Raw genomic sequence first — 18,390 nt, 5'->3', positions numbered from 1 at the left:
TAAGTCAGATTGCGCACAATTTGTAGCTTGAGAAAATGTTTCAGGATCATTTTCAGCTCCTATGTCAAATTCTTGTAGATATGAAACATAATAGCTAGGAAGTGCTAATCGTTTTACCCGTGTAGACCGTCTTAAAGTTGGATCACCACCACCTTGCATAGGCTGTGGGGCAACAACCTCTTCAGGAACTGGGAGCAGTTCTTGAATTGGCTCAGTCTGCATCGGTTCAGGATCTTTCTGTAAATCCTGAATTGGTTTAACCGTTGGCTCAAAATCCGGTTCAGGGGGTTGCTGTAAGTCTTGAACTGGTTCTTCCAAAGGCTGAGCCTCAACAGCTTGTGGAATCTCAATAGTGGGCTGTATATCTACAGGCAAAACTGAAAGAGCACTGCGGATAAGTACAACACCACTAGATGACGTAGAAGGCTGAGAGTCCATCGAATGAGATTATATGGCTTTGATTGAGACTTCGACTGGGATTATATTCATATATACAACTTATAGGATAGGAGAAATACGAGTAATAATACACTAAACATGTGAACGGACAATTTTACCCCTTCATTTGACCTCAATTTAATCAAAATTTGACGAAAGGACCAACATTGAAAATAATTTGAAAGTCAAGGGACCTAAACTGTCCAAATTAAAAGTCGGAGACTAATTTTGGAAAATCAACATAGTTAGAGGACCATTACTGGAATTAACTCTGAACTAAATTGTTTAATCTAGGTTTTTCATTGCTTTTATAATGAATGTGATTGTGGAATTAGGAAATTATTTGACACTTGCTTGGTTAGGATCCAACCTTTCAAGAGTTTTATGGAATTGGTGTTTCACCTATGAGAATAGGGATTCACCATGGCCAATCCTTCCCACATTTCTAACTTACCCTTGAGAAATGGAAGTTGGAAGGGATTATGCACACAAGGTGTTTGATTAAATACCTCACCTAGTCTAATTGCTATGAGATCTCGTGGACATTGGCATTAACGTGATTCTCTCACTTCATAGTTGAGTATTGTTTAGCCTAGAACCTTAGAGCACTAAAGAAGCATTTGTACATGATTATTTGATTTAAATCCTATTCTTTATCATTGTTTAGTACTTTAATCAATTACTTGTTTTATCTTAATATCATGCAATCAAATATATCATTTTGGTTAGCTTTCAAACACTTGATGAACTCGTGTTTAATCCCTTACTACTCAAATCCCTCCTAGCCATTCCTAAAGGATGACACTCACAAATTCAACCACTACAAATACAACTTTCAAAGACGAATGACACATAGCACTCTAAACTTGATGCTATTCCATATGAGTATAGGACGAAGTTCACGACCAACAATCTCATAGTGAGTTAAAACCATTGCTATTTGGTGTAAATAAGAGAGTACAGAGGCAGGAATACGTTGGAAGCTTACAACTTTAGTTTTTAGCATAATATGTATGAATGGTAGATAATGCAATAGTACCAATTATAATTAATACGTATGAATGTTAGATTATAATATTATTCTACCACAATTACCATATTACCATAATAATACATATGAATTTGCACGTATAATAGTACATATGAATTTGCAGGATATAATATTATACGTGAATGAAATAGGTATGTTCTTACCAATTGACTGATTTTATGAATATATATATATATATATATATATATATATATATATATATGGATAATTAATAAAATCAATGGTTTTACTAAAATAATCATGAGTTTGATTTTATTAAAATGCACTTGAGTTTGGGCGGGAAAATTTGGGAGTAGGATTTTAATTACTTTTATAAATAATATAGATAGATTGTCTTGTGTGGTTGGTAAGTAGTGAGTTGATTAAATGCTAGGGAGTATTATTAGTTGTCAATTTTTATGGTGGACTTAGTTGTTGCGAAGAACAAGTTGTTATTCGTACAAAAAAATTGTACGGAACATTAATAAATTTTAGTTGTTGTTCGTAATAATTTTTTGTTATGATTTTTTTTTTATAAATATGTATGAAAATAAAGAGATAAAAATAAAAAATATATGAGTATTTATGAAAGTTTTGAAACGTGCCATAAAATTTGATAGGAATTGATGAAAAGTTTACCTTGTAGAATGCTCAAAAGTTGAGGTTTGAGGGTTGGATTTCATCTATTTATATTAGTGAAAAAAAAAAAGTCTATAGAAATCCTATTTTGATAGAGTTTATAACAGTTAATAAGGTTTTAAATACCAGTAGGCTTTTAAAGACTCTAAGTCTGAATGGAATACCAATATATTTTAAAGACTTTTTAAAAGTCTGAAACGAATACTATACCGGTACACTTTTAAAGAGTCTTTAAAATCTAAATTGAATACTACCAAACTTTTAAAGTCGTTAAAAGTTTTTAATATATAGTTTATAAAAGTTTTGATTGAATAGTATGTTTCACACGCTCTTTGTACGCAAATTATACTGTGGACCACGTTCCACAATGGATTGTGGCTTGCGACATCAAAACGACGTCATTTTGATTAATGAAAGCAGCGGTATCCATTCCGCCCAACTGCAGTATCAGTTCAACAAAACTACAGTTCTAGACGAATGAAACGACCTTTGTTTCGCGCAATTGCAGTATCAATTCCACGCAACTCAGTATCAATTCAACACAACTACAGTATTAGTTCAATACAACTGCAATATCAACCACGACCATGGTCCACGGTATAACAACTGCTCTTTGTAAGCCTCAAATTGTTTATAGGAGACTCATGTTTCTAACATTTCGCAAATCAAATGATACAAATGGAACGGTTTAAAACTACAACATCTGCACCTTGCTGATATCTGCTATTTTGTACAATTACTCACCCCTTATTCTAGTTGTTTTGAAGGTTATTTTCTATATCCTAGTGAAATTGGGAACTGTTTGTGTGTTATATTGTCCAAGTGCTGAATTATCTACAAGGAACAACAAAGGAAGAATATTGGAACATTTTGGACAAGTTCTGGAAGAAAATGGAATTACAACGAAGAATACAAGTTGGAAAAGAATTGGAAGATGCCTAATGGGCCAAGGCCCATCTACCTCCTATATATTTGACATATTCTCTACAATTAAAGGAGGTTCCCTTACAGAGTTTTGAACCCTAGCTTTTAGTTTATATTTTCCCCAGCATAGTTTAGACTAGTTTTACATTAGATTATTTTATTTCAAGATTGGAATCAAAGATTGAAGATTGGATTTGTTCTTTATCAATTAAGTTCTCTTATTCCTTTATTACTTTCTTGCAATGTTTATGGTTATTAATTATCGCTTTGTTTTGTTTATTCCCATCATGCGGGAGTAGTTCGTTTATGGGTTTGGATTAGGGATCCATTGTTAATCTTGATGTTCAATTGGTAATTAATTGCATAAAGGGATTGAATCTTTTACCTAGGGTTTATGTTGATTTGGGGATTTCTTTCTACTTGTTATTGATTGATGGCCACAATTAATTGCTAGTCCAGGAGAGGGATTCATTACAACGAAAGTTGGATGGAGACCTCGAGCCTTACCAATTTCAACCTAATTTTCCTGCTATGAAAGTAGAGGTAATTTTGGGGGCTTACAATGCTTAGGTGTTTAAGGTTATAATTGATGCATCACGACAGTGGGGCAATTTTAGCCTAATTCTCTTATTGATTACGAAAGTAGCTGAGTAGAATTCTTTTGTGCATTGCCCATATATCCCTTGGTTAATTATTCTTTCCCTAATTCTGAGTTGTTTGGAACATCAAGATTACAATCCCCCTAATCTGGCCCATACCTTTATCACACAGCTTTCACCTTAATCAATTGCTTTCTTTTATTCCACATCATTCAGTCTTTGTTACTTGGATTCTACAAATTCATATACTCTAGTGCTTGGTAATTCACACAGTTTCGTGCCATAACACCAATCCTCAGCGGAACGACATTACACCCTTCTTACACTCGCGATTTAAATCTTGAGAGGAAGTTAAGGAGGGAGAAGAAAGTGTTACTTGATTGGCTTCGAGAGTTTCAGGACTTCGAAGTTGACATGGAGACCGGAGCTAGTAGCAATACCGGGCAACAAGCCCATACTGGTGTCAACACACAGCACCCGGGGCAGAGAGAGACAGTTGGGGACAACTCTGGAGCTCGTGCTGATCCCCAAATTCCAAATGTTCAGAATCAGGCACAGAATTTCAGGGCTGATCCAAACCCAATTATCAATGTTGGGGGAGGATTGGGCGCTCAATTCATGCAACAACAGCCTGTGTACCAGCAACTAGGCTATGGGGTTGGGATGCAAAATCTTCTCCATCAGATGAATCCCAACCTGTTTCAGCAATTTGCCCAAGAATTTCCACAGGCAGAGCCAATGGCAGCACATTTAGCCCTTGAGTTTACTGAAGAAGATTGCATTGTGTATCCAGGGATTGAGGCAAACAATTTTGAGTTGAAGACTCAGCTCATTCAGATGGTCCAGAATAATCAGTTTGGAGGATCTCGGGTTGAGGACCCGAAAACCCACATAGTTCATTTTGAACGTATCTGCCAGACCATCAAGATGAATGGTGTTCCCAGTGAAGCCATTAAGCTGAGACTGTTTCCTTTTTCCCTGAGAGATCAAGCACAACGTTGGTTGAATTCCTTTCCAGCCAACCACTTCATTACATGGGAACAGCTCCACAAGGCTTTCATGCAGGAGTACTGTCCTCCTTCCAAGGCTGCCAAGTTAAAGAAGCAAATTCAGAATTTTCAGCAGTTTGGCAATGAAGATCTTCCTGAGGCTTGGACGAGATTTAAAGAATTGAGAAGGCAGTGCCCGAAGAATTTGATGACCCCAGGTGATTTTATGTCCTCATTCTATGAGGGATTGTCTAACCGGTCAAAGATTATTCTAGATACCTCATCCTTTGGGGGTGTTTTCATTGATATGGGACCGGCAGCTGGAGAGTAGTTGATTGAGAGGATCACCTCTAACAATACTTACTGGTACACTGAGGGGGATGATATACCCAAGAGAGAGAAGGCAGCTGGGATGTTCGAAGTTGGAGAGAAGATGGCAATGCAGGCTCAGCTAGATACTATACAACACATGCTAAAGCAGTTAGTACAGAGCCCTACTCAGAGTATCCAGGCAGTTGCTCAGCCTCCATTGATTCCACATAGTCCTTATGTTCTTAACCCCTACTCTGTGCCACAGGTACCTCTTGTAGCCTGTTGTGCAACTTGTGGTGGAAATCATGTAGCTCAGACATGTCCTTTGTTAGACTTCGGTAACCAAAGTCCTCAGCCTAATGTGGAGCATGTTGATCTCATTGGTTATTCTAGACCACAAGGCCATGGGCAAGGTTATGGGAACTACCAGCAGCAAGGAAGGAATCAGGTTGTTCCCTCTTGGAACAATCAGGGAAATCAAGTGAGAAACAATCCACCAGGATTTCATGGTAACCAAGGGAACAGGGGTGAGAACCAAGGCCAGTGGAGGAACAATCAGAATTTTGGGCAGAATAACCAGAATGTAACTCAAGGGCAATTCCAGCAAGGAAATCAGAATTTTGGGAACACTCAGGGTCAAGGTTCTTCTAAACCACCTCAGGATGTTGATATCCAGCTTCTCATGAACACTATGATGGCTCAGCTTGGCAGGTTACAAGCAGAGAATGTTCAGCAGTTTAGCAAGCTACAAGCAGAAATAGATGGTCTCAAGGCTCAGCAACAAGGAGGAGGTAATCAGTTTCTTAATCAACCTTCATCTTCAAATGGTAGACTGCCAGCAAGCACAGAAAATCCAAGGCACCAAGTGAATGCAGTCACCACTAGAAGTGGATTAGCTCTGAAGGACCCCCCTTTTCCTTCGAATGATCCAGTGCCTGAGAAAGCTGATAAGAAGGATGAGGGTGTTTAGGTTGAGGATATTCTAGATGATAGTGAGGAGGAGCCTGTGGTGCGAGGAGATAGTGTTAAGGAGAAAGCTCCTGAGTAGAAAGAGAGTGCTCCAAGTAAGAAGCATGAAAGGAAGAACAAGGAGGTAGATGACTCGGTTATACCTTACAATCTGTTACCATATCCACTGAGGTTGTGGAAATCAAAGGAGTCTGATAGAGAGAGCAAGTTCCATAAGATGTTAGATAAGCTGGAGATCTCCATGCCTTTTGTTGAAGCTATCACTCAAATTCCATCGTACAAGAAGTTTCTGAAGAATATTTTGGGCAATAAGAAAAAGCCAGAGAAGAGTGCGGTGGTGGATCTAAGCGAAGGAGCCTTGACCTGTGCAGTTCTTCAGCATAAGCTACCTCCTAAGCTAAAAGATCCAGGTAGTTTTTCCATCCCTTGCATCATTGGTGGATTTGTAGTTGGGGGTGCTCTGTGTGATCTGGGTGCCAGTGTTAGTCTTATGTCATATTCTTTATGTAAGAGACTCAACCTAAGAACACCAAAACCCACCTCCATGACCCTTCAGATGGCGGATCGCTCCATAAAGCGTCCGGTGGGAGTTCTAGAGGATGTCCCGGTCATGATTGATCAGTATTTTATACCGGGGGATTTTGTTGTACTGGATATAGAGGAGGATGCCAAGGTTCCTATTATACTTGGTAGACCTTTTCTAGCTACTGCTGGTGCACTTATTAATGTGAGGAGAGGAAAACTAGTGATGGAGGTGGCTGAGAACAAGATTGAGTTTGACATATTCAAAATGGCGAAACACCAGCCCTCGATGTTGATGAATGTTACTTGATAGAAGGGCTGGGTGAGGGCACGTCTGAGAGTAGAAAGATTGAGTTAGGGGATTTGCATGATTTCCCTATTGATCCTGGACCCCCTGAACTGTCAAGTGTGCTGAGACAAAAGAAAAAGTTCTCTAGTTCTGGTGGTTTCTACAAAAGATGGATGAGGGAGCTGTCTAAGTTCAAAAGGCCACCGGATCGCGTCGTCCACAATCCCACCTGATATCCATGAGGTTGAGTCGAGCTGACGACAGTAAACTTAGCGCTTCATGGGAGGCACCCCATGTTATCCTTTACTTTTTGCATTTTATTTTACTGCATTTTTCTTTTTATTTTAGTTCGGAGTAGATTAGGGATTTTTTCTTTGTTTACAGGGTGTTCTCTGGGGTTGTTTTGGTGTGAGATTTGTTTTCTTTTTCCCTTTGAGAGAGTGGGGAATGGTTAGAATTGAAGAGGTTAGGCCTTAGAACAGTTTTAGGACATATTTTGGACTAACTTGCAGGTGCAATCGAACTTGGGCGCGAAAAGAATAGAAGTGCGCAAGGAGGAGCCTGGATCACGGCCAGGATCACGGCCGTGACCCCGGCCGTGATGCCGAGGCGTCGTTTTTCAGCGGAACAGAGCAAAGCAGGGCTTTGGGTCACGGGCCACATCCCGGCCGTGACCCAGGCCGTGACCCCGCCCAGGAAATTCCAGTACGCACAGGCCTATTGAGGGCTCTGGGTCAAGGCCACCATCTCGGCCGTGACCCTGCCCGTGATGCCCCTCCAGAAATTCTAGTGCTGAGAGCTTAAACGAGGGCTCTGGGTCACGGGCCACCTCCCGGCCGTGACCCAGGCCGTGATGGCGTCGGAAGAATTCCAGTGCTGAACAGCAGTTTAGAGGCCGCTGGGTCACGGGCCACATCCTGGCCGTGACCCAAGCCGTGATGGCGGACCGTACGAAAAAAAAATAGTAAAAATGAAAAAAAAAATGTTATGTTTTCTAGTTCGTTTTTTCTAGTTCGTGAGGCCTTGTTTGTCCATTAGGGACGATGTCCAGTTTAAGTGTGGGGGGGTACTATTTCTGATGAATTTTGGATGAAGTTTGCTTGAAGGACTCAATTTGCAGCTAAAGGTAATGTGCTTTCCTTGTGTTGTGGCTGTGACCGCTTTACTTCCTGTTGGTTTGTGGTTTGTTTTGGTGGTACTTGTGCAGCCCAGCTTGTCAGGGATAATTCAAGGTTGAGCTTGTGATAATTCAGTCTCTTGCCAATAGTTGGGTTAACCTTTAACATAAATGTTCCCCTGTGTGTTATGCATTGCTAATGAAGGCTTATGTGGGATTCCGGTGATATTTGTTCTGTCATAGCTTGTCTCAGTGCTCTCATAGTGAAGTCTAGAATTTGCATGCTTTGAAGTGATTTAGGCCATTGTTGTTAGCCCAAGCCTTTAAACCTACCCTGTGTTACATTTATTTTCCCTAGCTGTCCCCTTTGAGCTTTGTTTTTGTTTAATAAGTGCAAAAGCACTTAACCCCGTTCTTTATGTTGTTTTTCTTGTTTAACCCATTATTTGACCCTTAGCCCTAAGCCATATATTTTCCATTCACCCTTAGAGAGAATGTAGCATTTGTTCTTTAATTTAGAGGAGATTTCCCTTTTTGAGCTTACTTTTGATATAGATATTCCTGTTATCTTTGTTCTGGTGTGGGGGTGTGGTGAAGGAGTTGATTGGTTATTGTGAATTGAAGGAAAGAAAGGGTTTGTTGGTTGAAAGAAAAGAAAAGAAATAAAAAGAAAAAGGAAAAAATTGAAAAGAAAGAAAAAAAGAAGGATGAATAAAAGTACAAGTCAGGTTGCTTGAATGAATGTCCTCACCCCCACTAGTTTAGAATACTCTTGTGTTTTTAATTATGTTTTGCTCTCTGGACTCATATTTTCCATATCTCCTCTAGGTTTAATTGTGAATAGGTGTGAAATTCTNATTACTCACCCCTTATTCTAGTTGTTTTGAAGGTTATTTTCTGTATCCTAGTGAAATTGGGAACTGTTTGTGTGTTATATTGTCCAAGTGCTGAATTATCTACAAGGAACAACAAAGGAAGAATATTGGAACATTTTGGACAAGTTCTGGAAGAAAAGGAAATTACAAGGAAGAATACAAATTGGAAAAGAATTGGAAGTTGCCTAATGGGCCAAGGCCCATTTACCTCCTATATATTTGACCTATTCTCTACAATTGAAGGAGGTTCCCTTACAGAGTTCTGAACCCTAGCTTTTAGTTTATATTTCCCTAGCATAGTTTAGATTAGTTTCACATTAGATTATTTAATTTCAAGATTGGAATCAAAGATTGAAGATTGGATTTGTTCTTTATCAGTTAAGTTCTCTTATTCCTTTATTACTTTCTTGCAATGTTTATGGTTATTAATTATCGCTTTGTTTTGTTTATTCCCATCATGCGGGAGTAGTTCGTTTATGGGTTTGGATTAGGGATCCATTGTTAATCTTGATGTTCAATTGGTAATTAATTGCATAAAGGGATTGAATCTTTTACCTAGGGTTTATGTTGATTTGGGGATTTCTTTCTACTTGTTATTGATTGATGGCCACAATTAATTGCTAGTCCAGGAGAGGGATTCATTACAACGAAAGTTGGATGGAGACCTCGAGCCTTACCAATTTCAACCTAATTTTCCTGCTATGAAAGTAGAGGTAATTTTGGGGGCTTACAATGCTTAGGTGTTTAAGGTTATAATTGATGCATCACGACAGTGGGGCAATTTTAGCCTAATTCTCTTATTGATTACGAAAGTAGCTGAGTAGAATTCTTTTGTGCATTGCCCATATATCCCTTGGTTAATTATTCTTTCCCTAATTCTGAGTTGTTTGGAACATCAAGATTACAATCCCCCTAATCTGGCCCATACCTTTATCACACAGCTTTCACCTTAATCAATTGCTTTCTTTTATTCCACATCATTCAGTCTTTGTTACTTGGATTCTACAAATTCATATACTCTAGTGCCTGGTAATTCACACAGTTTCGTGCCATAACACCAATCCTCAGCGGAACGACATTACACCTTTCTTACACTCATCATTTGTGCTCATCACTTGCTATTGTCCAATTATTGTTGTTTATTCTTAACTTTCATGGGGCAATTATCATATTGACTTGTCAGTATATGCTGACCGCGACACCAACGCGTCAATTTTGGACAGAAAATTTCTTCAAGAATGACTTACAAGCCGGCCGGCCTTTTTGCGCAAATGATTTGCAAGTCTTCCTCACGAATGACTTCGGCAACCTAGCTAATCCTCCATCTTTATGATTATACTACTTCTGCAGTGCACATTTTTCTCCCAATCCAATCCTGTTAGCATAAACTTACTAATATGCAAAAATTATATTTTACGATGAAAACATGACATTATTTTTTGGTCCTAGATTTATAGGTGCAGTCCCCTTTAAGTTCTTTTTTATTAGAACATTCACTTTTGGTCCTAGTATTATTGTAACATGACCATTTTTGGCCCTTTATCAACAAAACAGTTTAAATATTGTTAAATTTAAGGACGTTTCGATCTTCAATTATGAATGTTTTCAAAAAAATAAACATAAAAAATATTACGGTTCAACATACTTTGTATAAAAAAAATTGAAATGCCTTTGTATTTAACTATATTTTGACGATTTTGTTGATGGAGAACTAAAAATGGTCATTGGCAATAATAATAGGACCAAATGAGGATGTTTTAATAAAAAGGTACTAAAAGTAGATTGTCACCTATAAATCTAAATCTAGGACCAAAAATAAAATTAACTGTTTCGTTATATAGTGCCACCACATTTTGGTACTGGATTTAAACCTTCGCCACATGCTGCCATCACTATATATAATGATACACCTCCATTGTCCCTTAGACAAATAAACAGCGCACGCAGCATATATACTATAGCAGGTTCGGTTGTGTCATGGAGACAGGAACACCTCGCCAGTTTTCCTTAGCCTTTCCTATGTTGTTGCTGATGATGAGTTTGAGCATGTGTGAGACCACCAACATCACCACTGATCAAATAGCTCTTCTTGCTCTCAAAGCCCACATCACATCTGACCCAAACAAAACCATAGCCACCAACTGGTCTGCCCTCACCTTTCCCTGCAGATGGGTGGGGATCAGTTGCGACTCCCTCCATCGCAGAGTCACTAAACTCCATCTCTCCGGCATGGGTTTAACCGGTGAAGTTCCTCCTGAACTAGGCCGTCTCTCTTTCCTAGTTTCCCTCGACCTGCGACAGAACAACTTCCACGGCAGCCTGCCACCAAACCTGGCCAACATGCGACGCTTGAGATTTCTCGACTGCAGCGTCAACAACTTCAGCGGGAATCTCCCACGTTGGCTTCCTCTCTTGCCAAAACTTAAATACTTGAATTTACAAAACAACAGTTTCAGTGGTCCGCTGCCCTCTTTTCTAGGCAACATTACAACGTTAGAACAAATCAGTTTAAGTCACAATTCTCTGCAAGGGGAAATCCCTCAAGAGATTGGACATCTTCCTAGGTTGATTGAGTTGGACATTCAATACAATCACCTCACCGGCTCAATACCGTTCTCTATATTCAACATATCCACGATACAACATGTCGCCCTCACGAAGAATGAACTGTCGGGAAGCCTTCCTCTTGACATGTGTGATAGCATTCCTGCACTCCAAGGACTCTATCTTTCATACAACAACTTGGAGGGTGAAATCCCAGCCAGTTTATCCAAATGCTTTGCCCTTCAAATTTTGTCTTTGTCTTACAACAGATTTCGAGGCCAAATTCCTCCTCAAATTGGAAACTTAACCGACCTCGAGGTGTTATATCTTGGTGGCAACCTTCTAACTGGTATGTAGTCGCTCGTTGAGAGAGTTTCATATTAATTAAAATATAAATTAAACTATGATTGGAATCAAGATTTTATTAATGGTTTGACTATGTTCATCTCTTTTGATGCGTGATATTTACAATATGCAGGTGAAATCCCACAAGAAATAGGAAATCTCAATAGTATGTTGGGGCTGGCATTAGAAAGCAACCAAATAATGGGTTCCATACCTGCTGGGATATTCAATAATATGACTTTCTTGATTGTTCTTTATTTGTATGGTAATAGCCTCTCTGGAACTCTCCCAGCAAATATTTGTCATAACTTTTCTGGGCTTGAGCTTCTTGACTTGGACACCAACCAGTTATATGGAAGAATTCCAGGAATGCTTCATATGTGCACGAATCTTCAAGAACTGGATCTTGGCTCCAACAGTTTTACAGGTAATGTTACACCAACTTATTTATTTTGGAAGAATTATTTACATTCTTGGTACCAAGTTCAACTCATAGTGAGAGCGATGTATTGACCTCCTCGATTTAAGCTGGTTAACTATGAACAACTTAGATTAATTATCTAGATCATTGTGATTTTTTTGCTAGGTTACAAAACAAACTTTACACCTTCGAGTAGCAGCAGAGTACTTTTATGGATATCAAAGAATTATTTACATTCTTTCTTGATGATGATATATATATTGATATTTTACTTTTATTCATTAAGTAACTAAATTAAGTCTCTTAAACTCTTTTTAAATAGTCTAAATTAAATTCAAAAGAAGCTCCTATCATAAATTTTATTATATTGGAAAAAGAAAATTAAATCAACAAAAACAATAAACTTATTTTTATATGTCACCTCATATTAGAGGTGTCAAATGGGCAGACTAGCTCGGAGTTCAGTTCAAGATGAGCTCTCCTGACTCATTTGCTATGAAGCTTTAATCAAGTTCCACACAATTATACCATGAATAAAAAGTATATTATTTGAATATTGAAAGTACATTATTTTGTAAACTATTAAATCATGTACATTCAGTACACAAATAATGTAATTTTAGTATTTTAAAAATGTACATTATATTCAGAAAAAGTACATTATTTTGAATACTGAAAGTACATTATTTTGTATAATATACATTAAGTACACATATAATCTACTTTTAATATATTAAAAATGTACTTTTTTTTATCGTCCACACAATAACTTGTCACGGGGCTTGGAGTAGGACTGACAATTATTATTGTGTAAACTATAAATAAAAGTGCATTATTTATGTACATAAAGTACAATATTTGTCCCATCTTTATCCCTCCCCTTATTTGCCGCATCGCCCTTCATCTGAATATGTATAGCCTGCTACCCCTTTTGTAAACAAGAAGTGAAGTGGCTTGGATATGGGCGTTGCTTGTTTAGCTATCCAACAAGTCAGCGGTTCAACTCTTCTCGGCCGCATCTCCTTAACATTTTACTCCACCTTCTCACCCCATCTTGTGCGCTTACCTATCCCATCATTCCAAGCTCAATACCTCATCACCCCCTCCTTTTAGGCCTCCTACTTTCAAGCCCACAAACACCTCCTTCCTTTATTCCTCTTGGGAAAAATCTTGCTAATTCAATGGGTTTTGGGCCCCATGGCTCTATCGTGACTTTCTCACTTTCTTTAATTGTCTTTGACAAGCAAAAAAAAGTATAGACATCCCTAAACTTCTACACACATTGACTCCCTAGACTTATGAGTTGAAATATTCCCCTCCCTTTTGGATAGCTTATTCCTTGCTGCCTTCCATACATGTAGTTCGTTATAAAGACTTAGCTCTTACAAGTTCCATGCAAGAAAGAGAAAGATTTTTGTGTTTGGTCATCTTGCCACCGTGCGCTTGTTGTTTTGCTTGAGTTAACCAAGTTGTTTCCATAACCTGTAAGCCCCAGCTATATATATATAGGGTTGCACTCTCGTGCGAACTCTCGCCCAGGTAGGAAATGAGAACGCTCCACAACCGTCCACGTGTCCAGATCAACGAATCACATGCAATTTTAAAAAAATGACGCGGTGGCATTTTCGTAAATAACTGGAACTTTGGTGCACCTAGTTTCACTTACAAGTGCACCTAGTTTCACTTAAAAGTACACCTAGTTTCACTTACAAGTGCACCTATTTTCGTACTTATTTTCACTTACAAGTGCAAGTAATTTACCTTGTTAATATTCATGCACCTATTTTCGCAAATATTTTCACTTACAAATGCAAGTAATTTATCTTGTTAATACTCATGCACCTGGGTGCGACCTAGGTGCACCTAGTTTTAACATAAGTTGTACCTAGTTATAACATTAGGTGCACTTAGTATTGATGCTCACTGTAGAATTCACTTGCACCTGTAATACATTTTACTTGCATCTGCAATACAAGTGCAAGTAATTTACTTTGTTAACATTCAGGCACCTGGTTGTAACTTATGTGCACCTAGTTATAACATTAGGTGCACTTAGTATTGATACTTATTGTACAATTTACTTGCACTTGTAATACATTTTACTTGCACGTGTGCACCTATTTTCACTTGCAGGTGCAAGTATTTTACCTTGTTAACATTTATGCACCTGGGTGCACCTAGTTATAACATGACGTGCACCTAGTTATAACGTTAGGTGCAATTACATTCTGGACACGTGTCGCGCTGTGATTCGTCCGCATTTCTCTCTTGGGCGGCCAGTACGCATTTGAACGCGATCCTATATATATATATATATATATATATATATATATATATATATATATATATATATATATATATATTTATTTATTTATTTATTTATTTATTTATTTATTTATTTATATTTATTCTCTCGAGTCACCTACATTGATTTTCAAGTTCAACATTATTGGAAGTGAAATAGTATTTTTTTTTTTTCTCTCTCCATTGGTTTGCCTAACCAACCTGTAAGCCCAACCACAATATATATTTTTTTATTCTCTTGGGCTGCTTACCTTGCTTTCCAAGCCCAACATTAGAAGCAAAATTAATTTTTCTCTCATGGGTACAATTGTCTACCCAACCTGCAAGTGCAACCACTATATATTTTTTTCTCTCATGGGTATAGTTGCCTCCCTACCATGTTTTCCAAGCCCAACATTGGAAGCGAAATTTTCGTCTCTCTCCTTAGACTGCCTACCCAGTCATAAAGGCCAACCACATGATATTTTTTTTGTCTCTTGGGCTGCCAACCCAATTTGCAAGCCCAACCACAAAATATTTTTTTCTTTTGGGCCGCCTACCTTTCTTTGCCAGACCAACATTGGAAGCAAATTTTTTTTCCCTCCTTGAGCTACCTACTGAGCCAACAAGCCTAACCACAACCTATGTTTTCTTCTCTTGAGCTGCCTACCCTACTCTGTAAGCCCAACATAGAAAATGTAATTGGTAGAGAATGTTTTTCTTACCTCATCGACTTGCCTACCCAGCTTACGAGCTCATTTGGGTGTTATTGTTTGCTATACTTGGGTCACGCACCTTGTTTGTGGGTCCACCATTGTGCCTTTTTTTTTGGATGCCTACCTAGCCTACAAGTTACGACTATACACCACTAAGCTAACTAGGATGTGGTGAACCCAATGATGATGTCTAAAGGGGAGAAATGACGCCCCTATTATACGGTCTATAGTCCCCACGTTCGTTTACAAGTGTATGGTCTTCATTAGCTCTTCACCTTGGCCATACACGTAACCCATCTTCACTCTCTACTACTTGCCAAATCTCCCTTCATCTGAATATGTATATTCTATTGCTCCTTAGTACACAAGATGTGAAGTAACTTGGATAGGTGTTGAATGTTTAAGTATCCAACAAGTCAGGGATTGCGCCTTTTTAAATTTTTGCTTTACCTTCACATCCCATCTTGTGGGCTTATCTACCTCCTCCTTCCAAGCCCAATACCTCATCATTCCTTCCTCTCGGGCCTCCATACCTTCATGCCTAAAATATTGATTGTATCCGCAATTTTGTTATGAGCGACTGATTTTTATTAGATCCAACTAGTCTCACATATTAGAGTATCACAAGAATTCGATCCTATGAGATAAATATAAGAGGGGTCTCTAGCATCAGACTTTTTAAAGTATTTAATTAAGTAAAAACAATATACTGTCGTGTGATCCTGTCATGAAATCAATCGTACAATTATGTAAATTTGATTAAAAATTATCTCGAATACGTATATACCTTAAACCACAATAACTAACCAATATATACAAAAATACATCTGGCAGGTACAATACCATATGAAATCTTCAATATCTCAGCGCTAACACGCTTGGACCTTACATTCAATTATGGGCTTACCGGAACTCTTCCACCAAGCATGGGTTCTAACTTACCTAATTTGAAAAAATTATACCTTGGCGAAATCAACATGGATGGAGTGATACCAGAATCTATTTCAAATTCTTCCAAACTGATTCACATAGAACTCAGTTACAACAATTTTAGTGGCTCCATTCCTAGATCTTTGGGAAATCTAAGGTATCTACAGCTTCTGTCCATGCAAAATAACACCCTTCATTATGAGCCATCCGTGGAAGAGCCCAGCATCATAGATTTCCTGACAAAGTTTCGATATTTGAGGGAATTAAGGATCACTTTCAATCCTCTTGGCGGCGCTCTATCCACTTCTGTCGGGAATCTTTCATCTGCTCTTGAGATCTTTGTTGCCGCTGGCTGCGGGTTGAAGGGAAACATACCAACTCAGATTGGGAACTTGAGAAACTTGATTGAGTTGACTCTATCTTTCAATGACTTGTTTGGGTTCATTCCGACAACCTTGGATAGGCTGCAACAGCTTCAGAAATTGGAACTGGGCAACAACAAACTTAGAGGGCCCCTTCCGACCAGCCTTTGCAGGCTACGAAACCTAGGATTGTTGTCTTTGAGCTTCAACCAAATGTCAGATGGGATACCTGAATGCTTCAGTAATCTCTCTTTCTTGCGAGAGCTTTACATAGATCATAATGGGTTTAGTTTTGGGATACCACAAAGCTTTTGGGACCTCAAAGGTTTGTTAACAGTTGATATGTCGGCAAATTCCTTAAATGGATCGTTGTCGGTTGACCTTGTCAAGTTTGAGGATGTTATACATTTGGATCTATCAAATAATCAGTTCTCTGGGAACATACCGCCTGCAGTCACAGAAATGCAAAATTTGGAGTTTCTTCAACTTGCCAACAACAAACTCCAAGGACCCATTCCAGAATTCAAAGAACCAACTATTGCCTTGGAATTCCTGGACATATCCCATAACACACTAACTGGTGTAATCCCAAAGTCTTTGGAAAACCTTAAAAGCCTCAAATACCTCAACCTGTCGTTCAACAACTTGAGCGGCGAAATTCCTTCTGGCGGTTGTTTTCAGAACTTAACGAGGCAGTCTTTCATGTTTAATGAAGCACTCTGTGGAAGTCCTAGGTTTGGTGTCCCGACATGCCCATCACCTCATCCACACTCAATAAAGAAAAAAGTTTTGATCATTGCATTTGTGTTGTTAGGAGCCCTGAGTTTATTGTTCTTCATCGTTATTGCATTCTTGTTGGTGAGAAGATATAGAAAGAAGAACATTTCTCCAAGTGAAACAGATCAATTGTTCCCACGGGAGCCAAAAAGAATTTCATATTATGAACTTGTGCAAGCAACTGCAAGTTTTAGCCAAAGCAATCTTTTAGGTTCTGGAAGCTTTGGCTCTGTTTACAAAGGGATTCTACATTCTGGGATGGTGGTTGCCATCAAGGTGTTCAATCAATCAGAACATGCACAAAGAAGTCTTGAAGTTGAGTGTCAAGTGTTGAAAAATTTGCGCCATCGAAACCTCACTAAGATCATTACTGGTTGTTTTGGAGATAACTTTAAAGCCTTAGTCATCGAGTACATGCCCAATGGAAATCTTGAGCAGTGGTTGTACTCTGAAACCAATTTCTTAAATATTTTGCAAAGGCTAAATATAATGATGGATGTAGCTTCAGCACTTGAATATCTCCATTATGGTTATTTTACTCCGGTGATTCATTGTGATATAAAGCCTAGTAATGTTCTCTTGGATGAAGAAATGGTGGCCCGTGTTAGTGACTTTAGCATAACGAAACTGTTGGCAGGTGAAGATGAGACTTTTGTGCACACAAAAACACTAGCAACTTTGGGTTACATGGCACCAGGTAATTATACATAATGGACTGTTTATCAAACAATTACTTCTTGTTCCTAATCCCTCAGCTCTTTCCTCTGACTTTGTTTGATCATTTTTAAAGCAATAACTTATATTATTACTACTAGTATTTTCTATGCGGGATGAGCAAAAATAGGTGCCCAATATTAGTACTTTCTATTAAAATCTTAAATTTATTTAAATTTTCGATATTTATCTTATTGTAAATAATAATAATAATAATAATAATGTAAAGCATTTTTATAATTTTGTTATTTATATTTTAAGAAATAACTAACATATAACTCCAACATGTATATATTATTATTAATGAAGAAGATAAGAAAATATGTGTCCAAAATATTATATAGTACAACCCTTATAGCATAATGTATAAAAAAAAAAATGGGTCGCACTTGTGTGAGACCGTCTCACGGATCCTTATTCGTGAGACGGGTCGGGTCGGGTCAAATCACCATGCAAATGTCATACTTATATGTGCAAATGTCATACTTATATGCTCAAATATAACACTAATCAAGAATACAATTTTTGTTACTTATAAGAGAAAAAGTAATATATTTTTCATAATAAGTAATGTTGACAAGTGCCCCTTACTTAT

The 18,390-nt window shown here is 38.1% G+C and overlaps 2 protein-coding genes across 2 annotated transcripts; both read left to right on the top strand.

The window, feature by feature from the left end:
* Positions 1-6,117: 6,117 nt before the first annotated feature.
* LOC116010944 lies at positions 6,118-6,732 on the top strand. Its single transcript, XM_031250436.1, has one exon. The coding sequence runs from the start codon at positions 6,118-6,120 to the stop codon at positions 6,730-6,732; it is 615 nt and encodes a 204-aa protein (XP_031106296.1).
* Positions 6,733-10,657: 3,925 nt separating this feature from the next.
* Positions 10,658-17,596, top strand: LOC116010943 (probable LRR receptor-like serine/threonine-protein kinase At3g47570). The gene is made up of 4 exons (XM_031250435.1): positions 10,658-11,596; positions 11,726-12,019; positions 15,847-17,521; positions 17,584-17,596. The coding sequence occupies exons 1-4, from the start codon at positions 10,681-10,683 to the stop codon at positions 17,594-17,596; spliced, it is 2,898 nt and encodes a 965-aa protein (XP_031106295.1). The 5' UTR covers positions 10,658-10,680.
* The last annotated feature ends 794 nt before the right edge of the window (positions 17,597-18,390 follow it).

Source organism: Ipomoea triloba, chromosome 2, assembly GCF_003576645.1.
Source record: "Ipomoea triloba cultivar NCNSP0323 chromosome 2, ASM357664v1".
NCBI classification, from domain to species: domain Eukaryota; kingdom Viridiplantae; phylum Streptophyta; class Magnoliopsida; order Solanales; family Convolvulaceae; genus Ipomoea; species Ipomoea triloba.
The sequence above is the reverse complement of the archived record's forward strand: the minus strand, read 5'-3'. Positions and strand labels throughout refer to the sequence as shown.

Bases quoted from the DNA above. Each gene is read 5' to 3' on its own strand.
- LOC116010943 (XM_031250435.1), top strand. From the start codon at position 10,681: ATGGAGACAGGAACACCTCGCCAGTTTTCCTTAGCCTTTCCTATGTTG. The intron at 11,597-11,725 runs GTATGTAGTCGC...TACAATATGCAG, and splicing joins TGGTGGCAACCTTCTAACTG to GTGAAATCCCACAAGAAATA. The intron at 12,020-15,846 runs GTAATGTTACAC...TACATCTGGCAG, and splicing joins TGGCTCCAACAGTTTTACAG to GTACAATACCATATGAAATC.
- LOC116010944 (XM_031250436.1), top strand. From the start codon at position 6,118: ATGTTAGATAAGCTGGAGATCTCCATGCCTTTTGTTGAAGCTATCACT.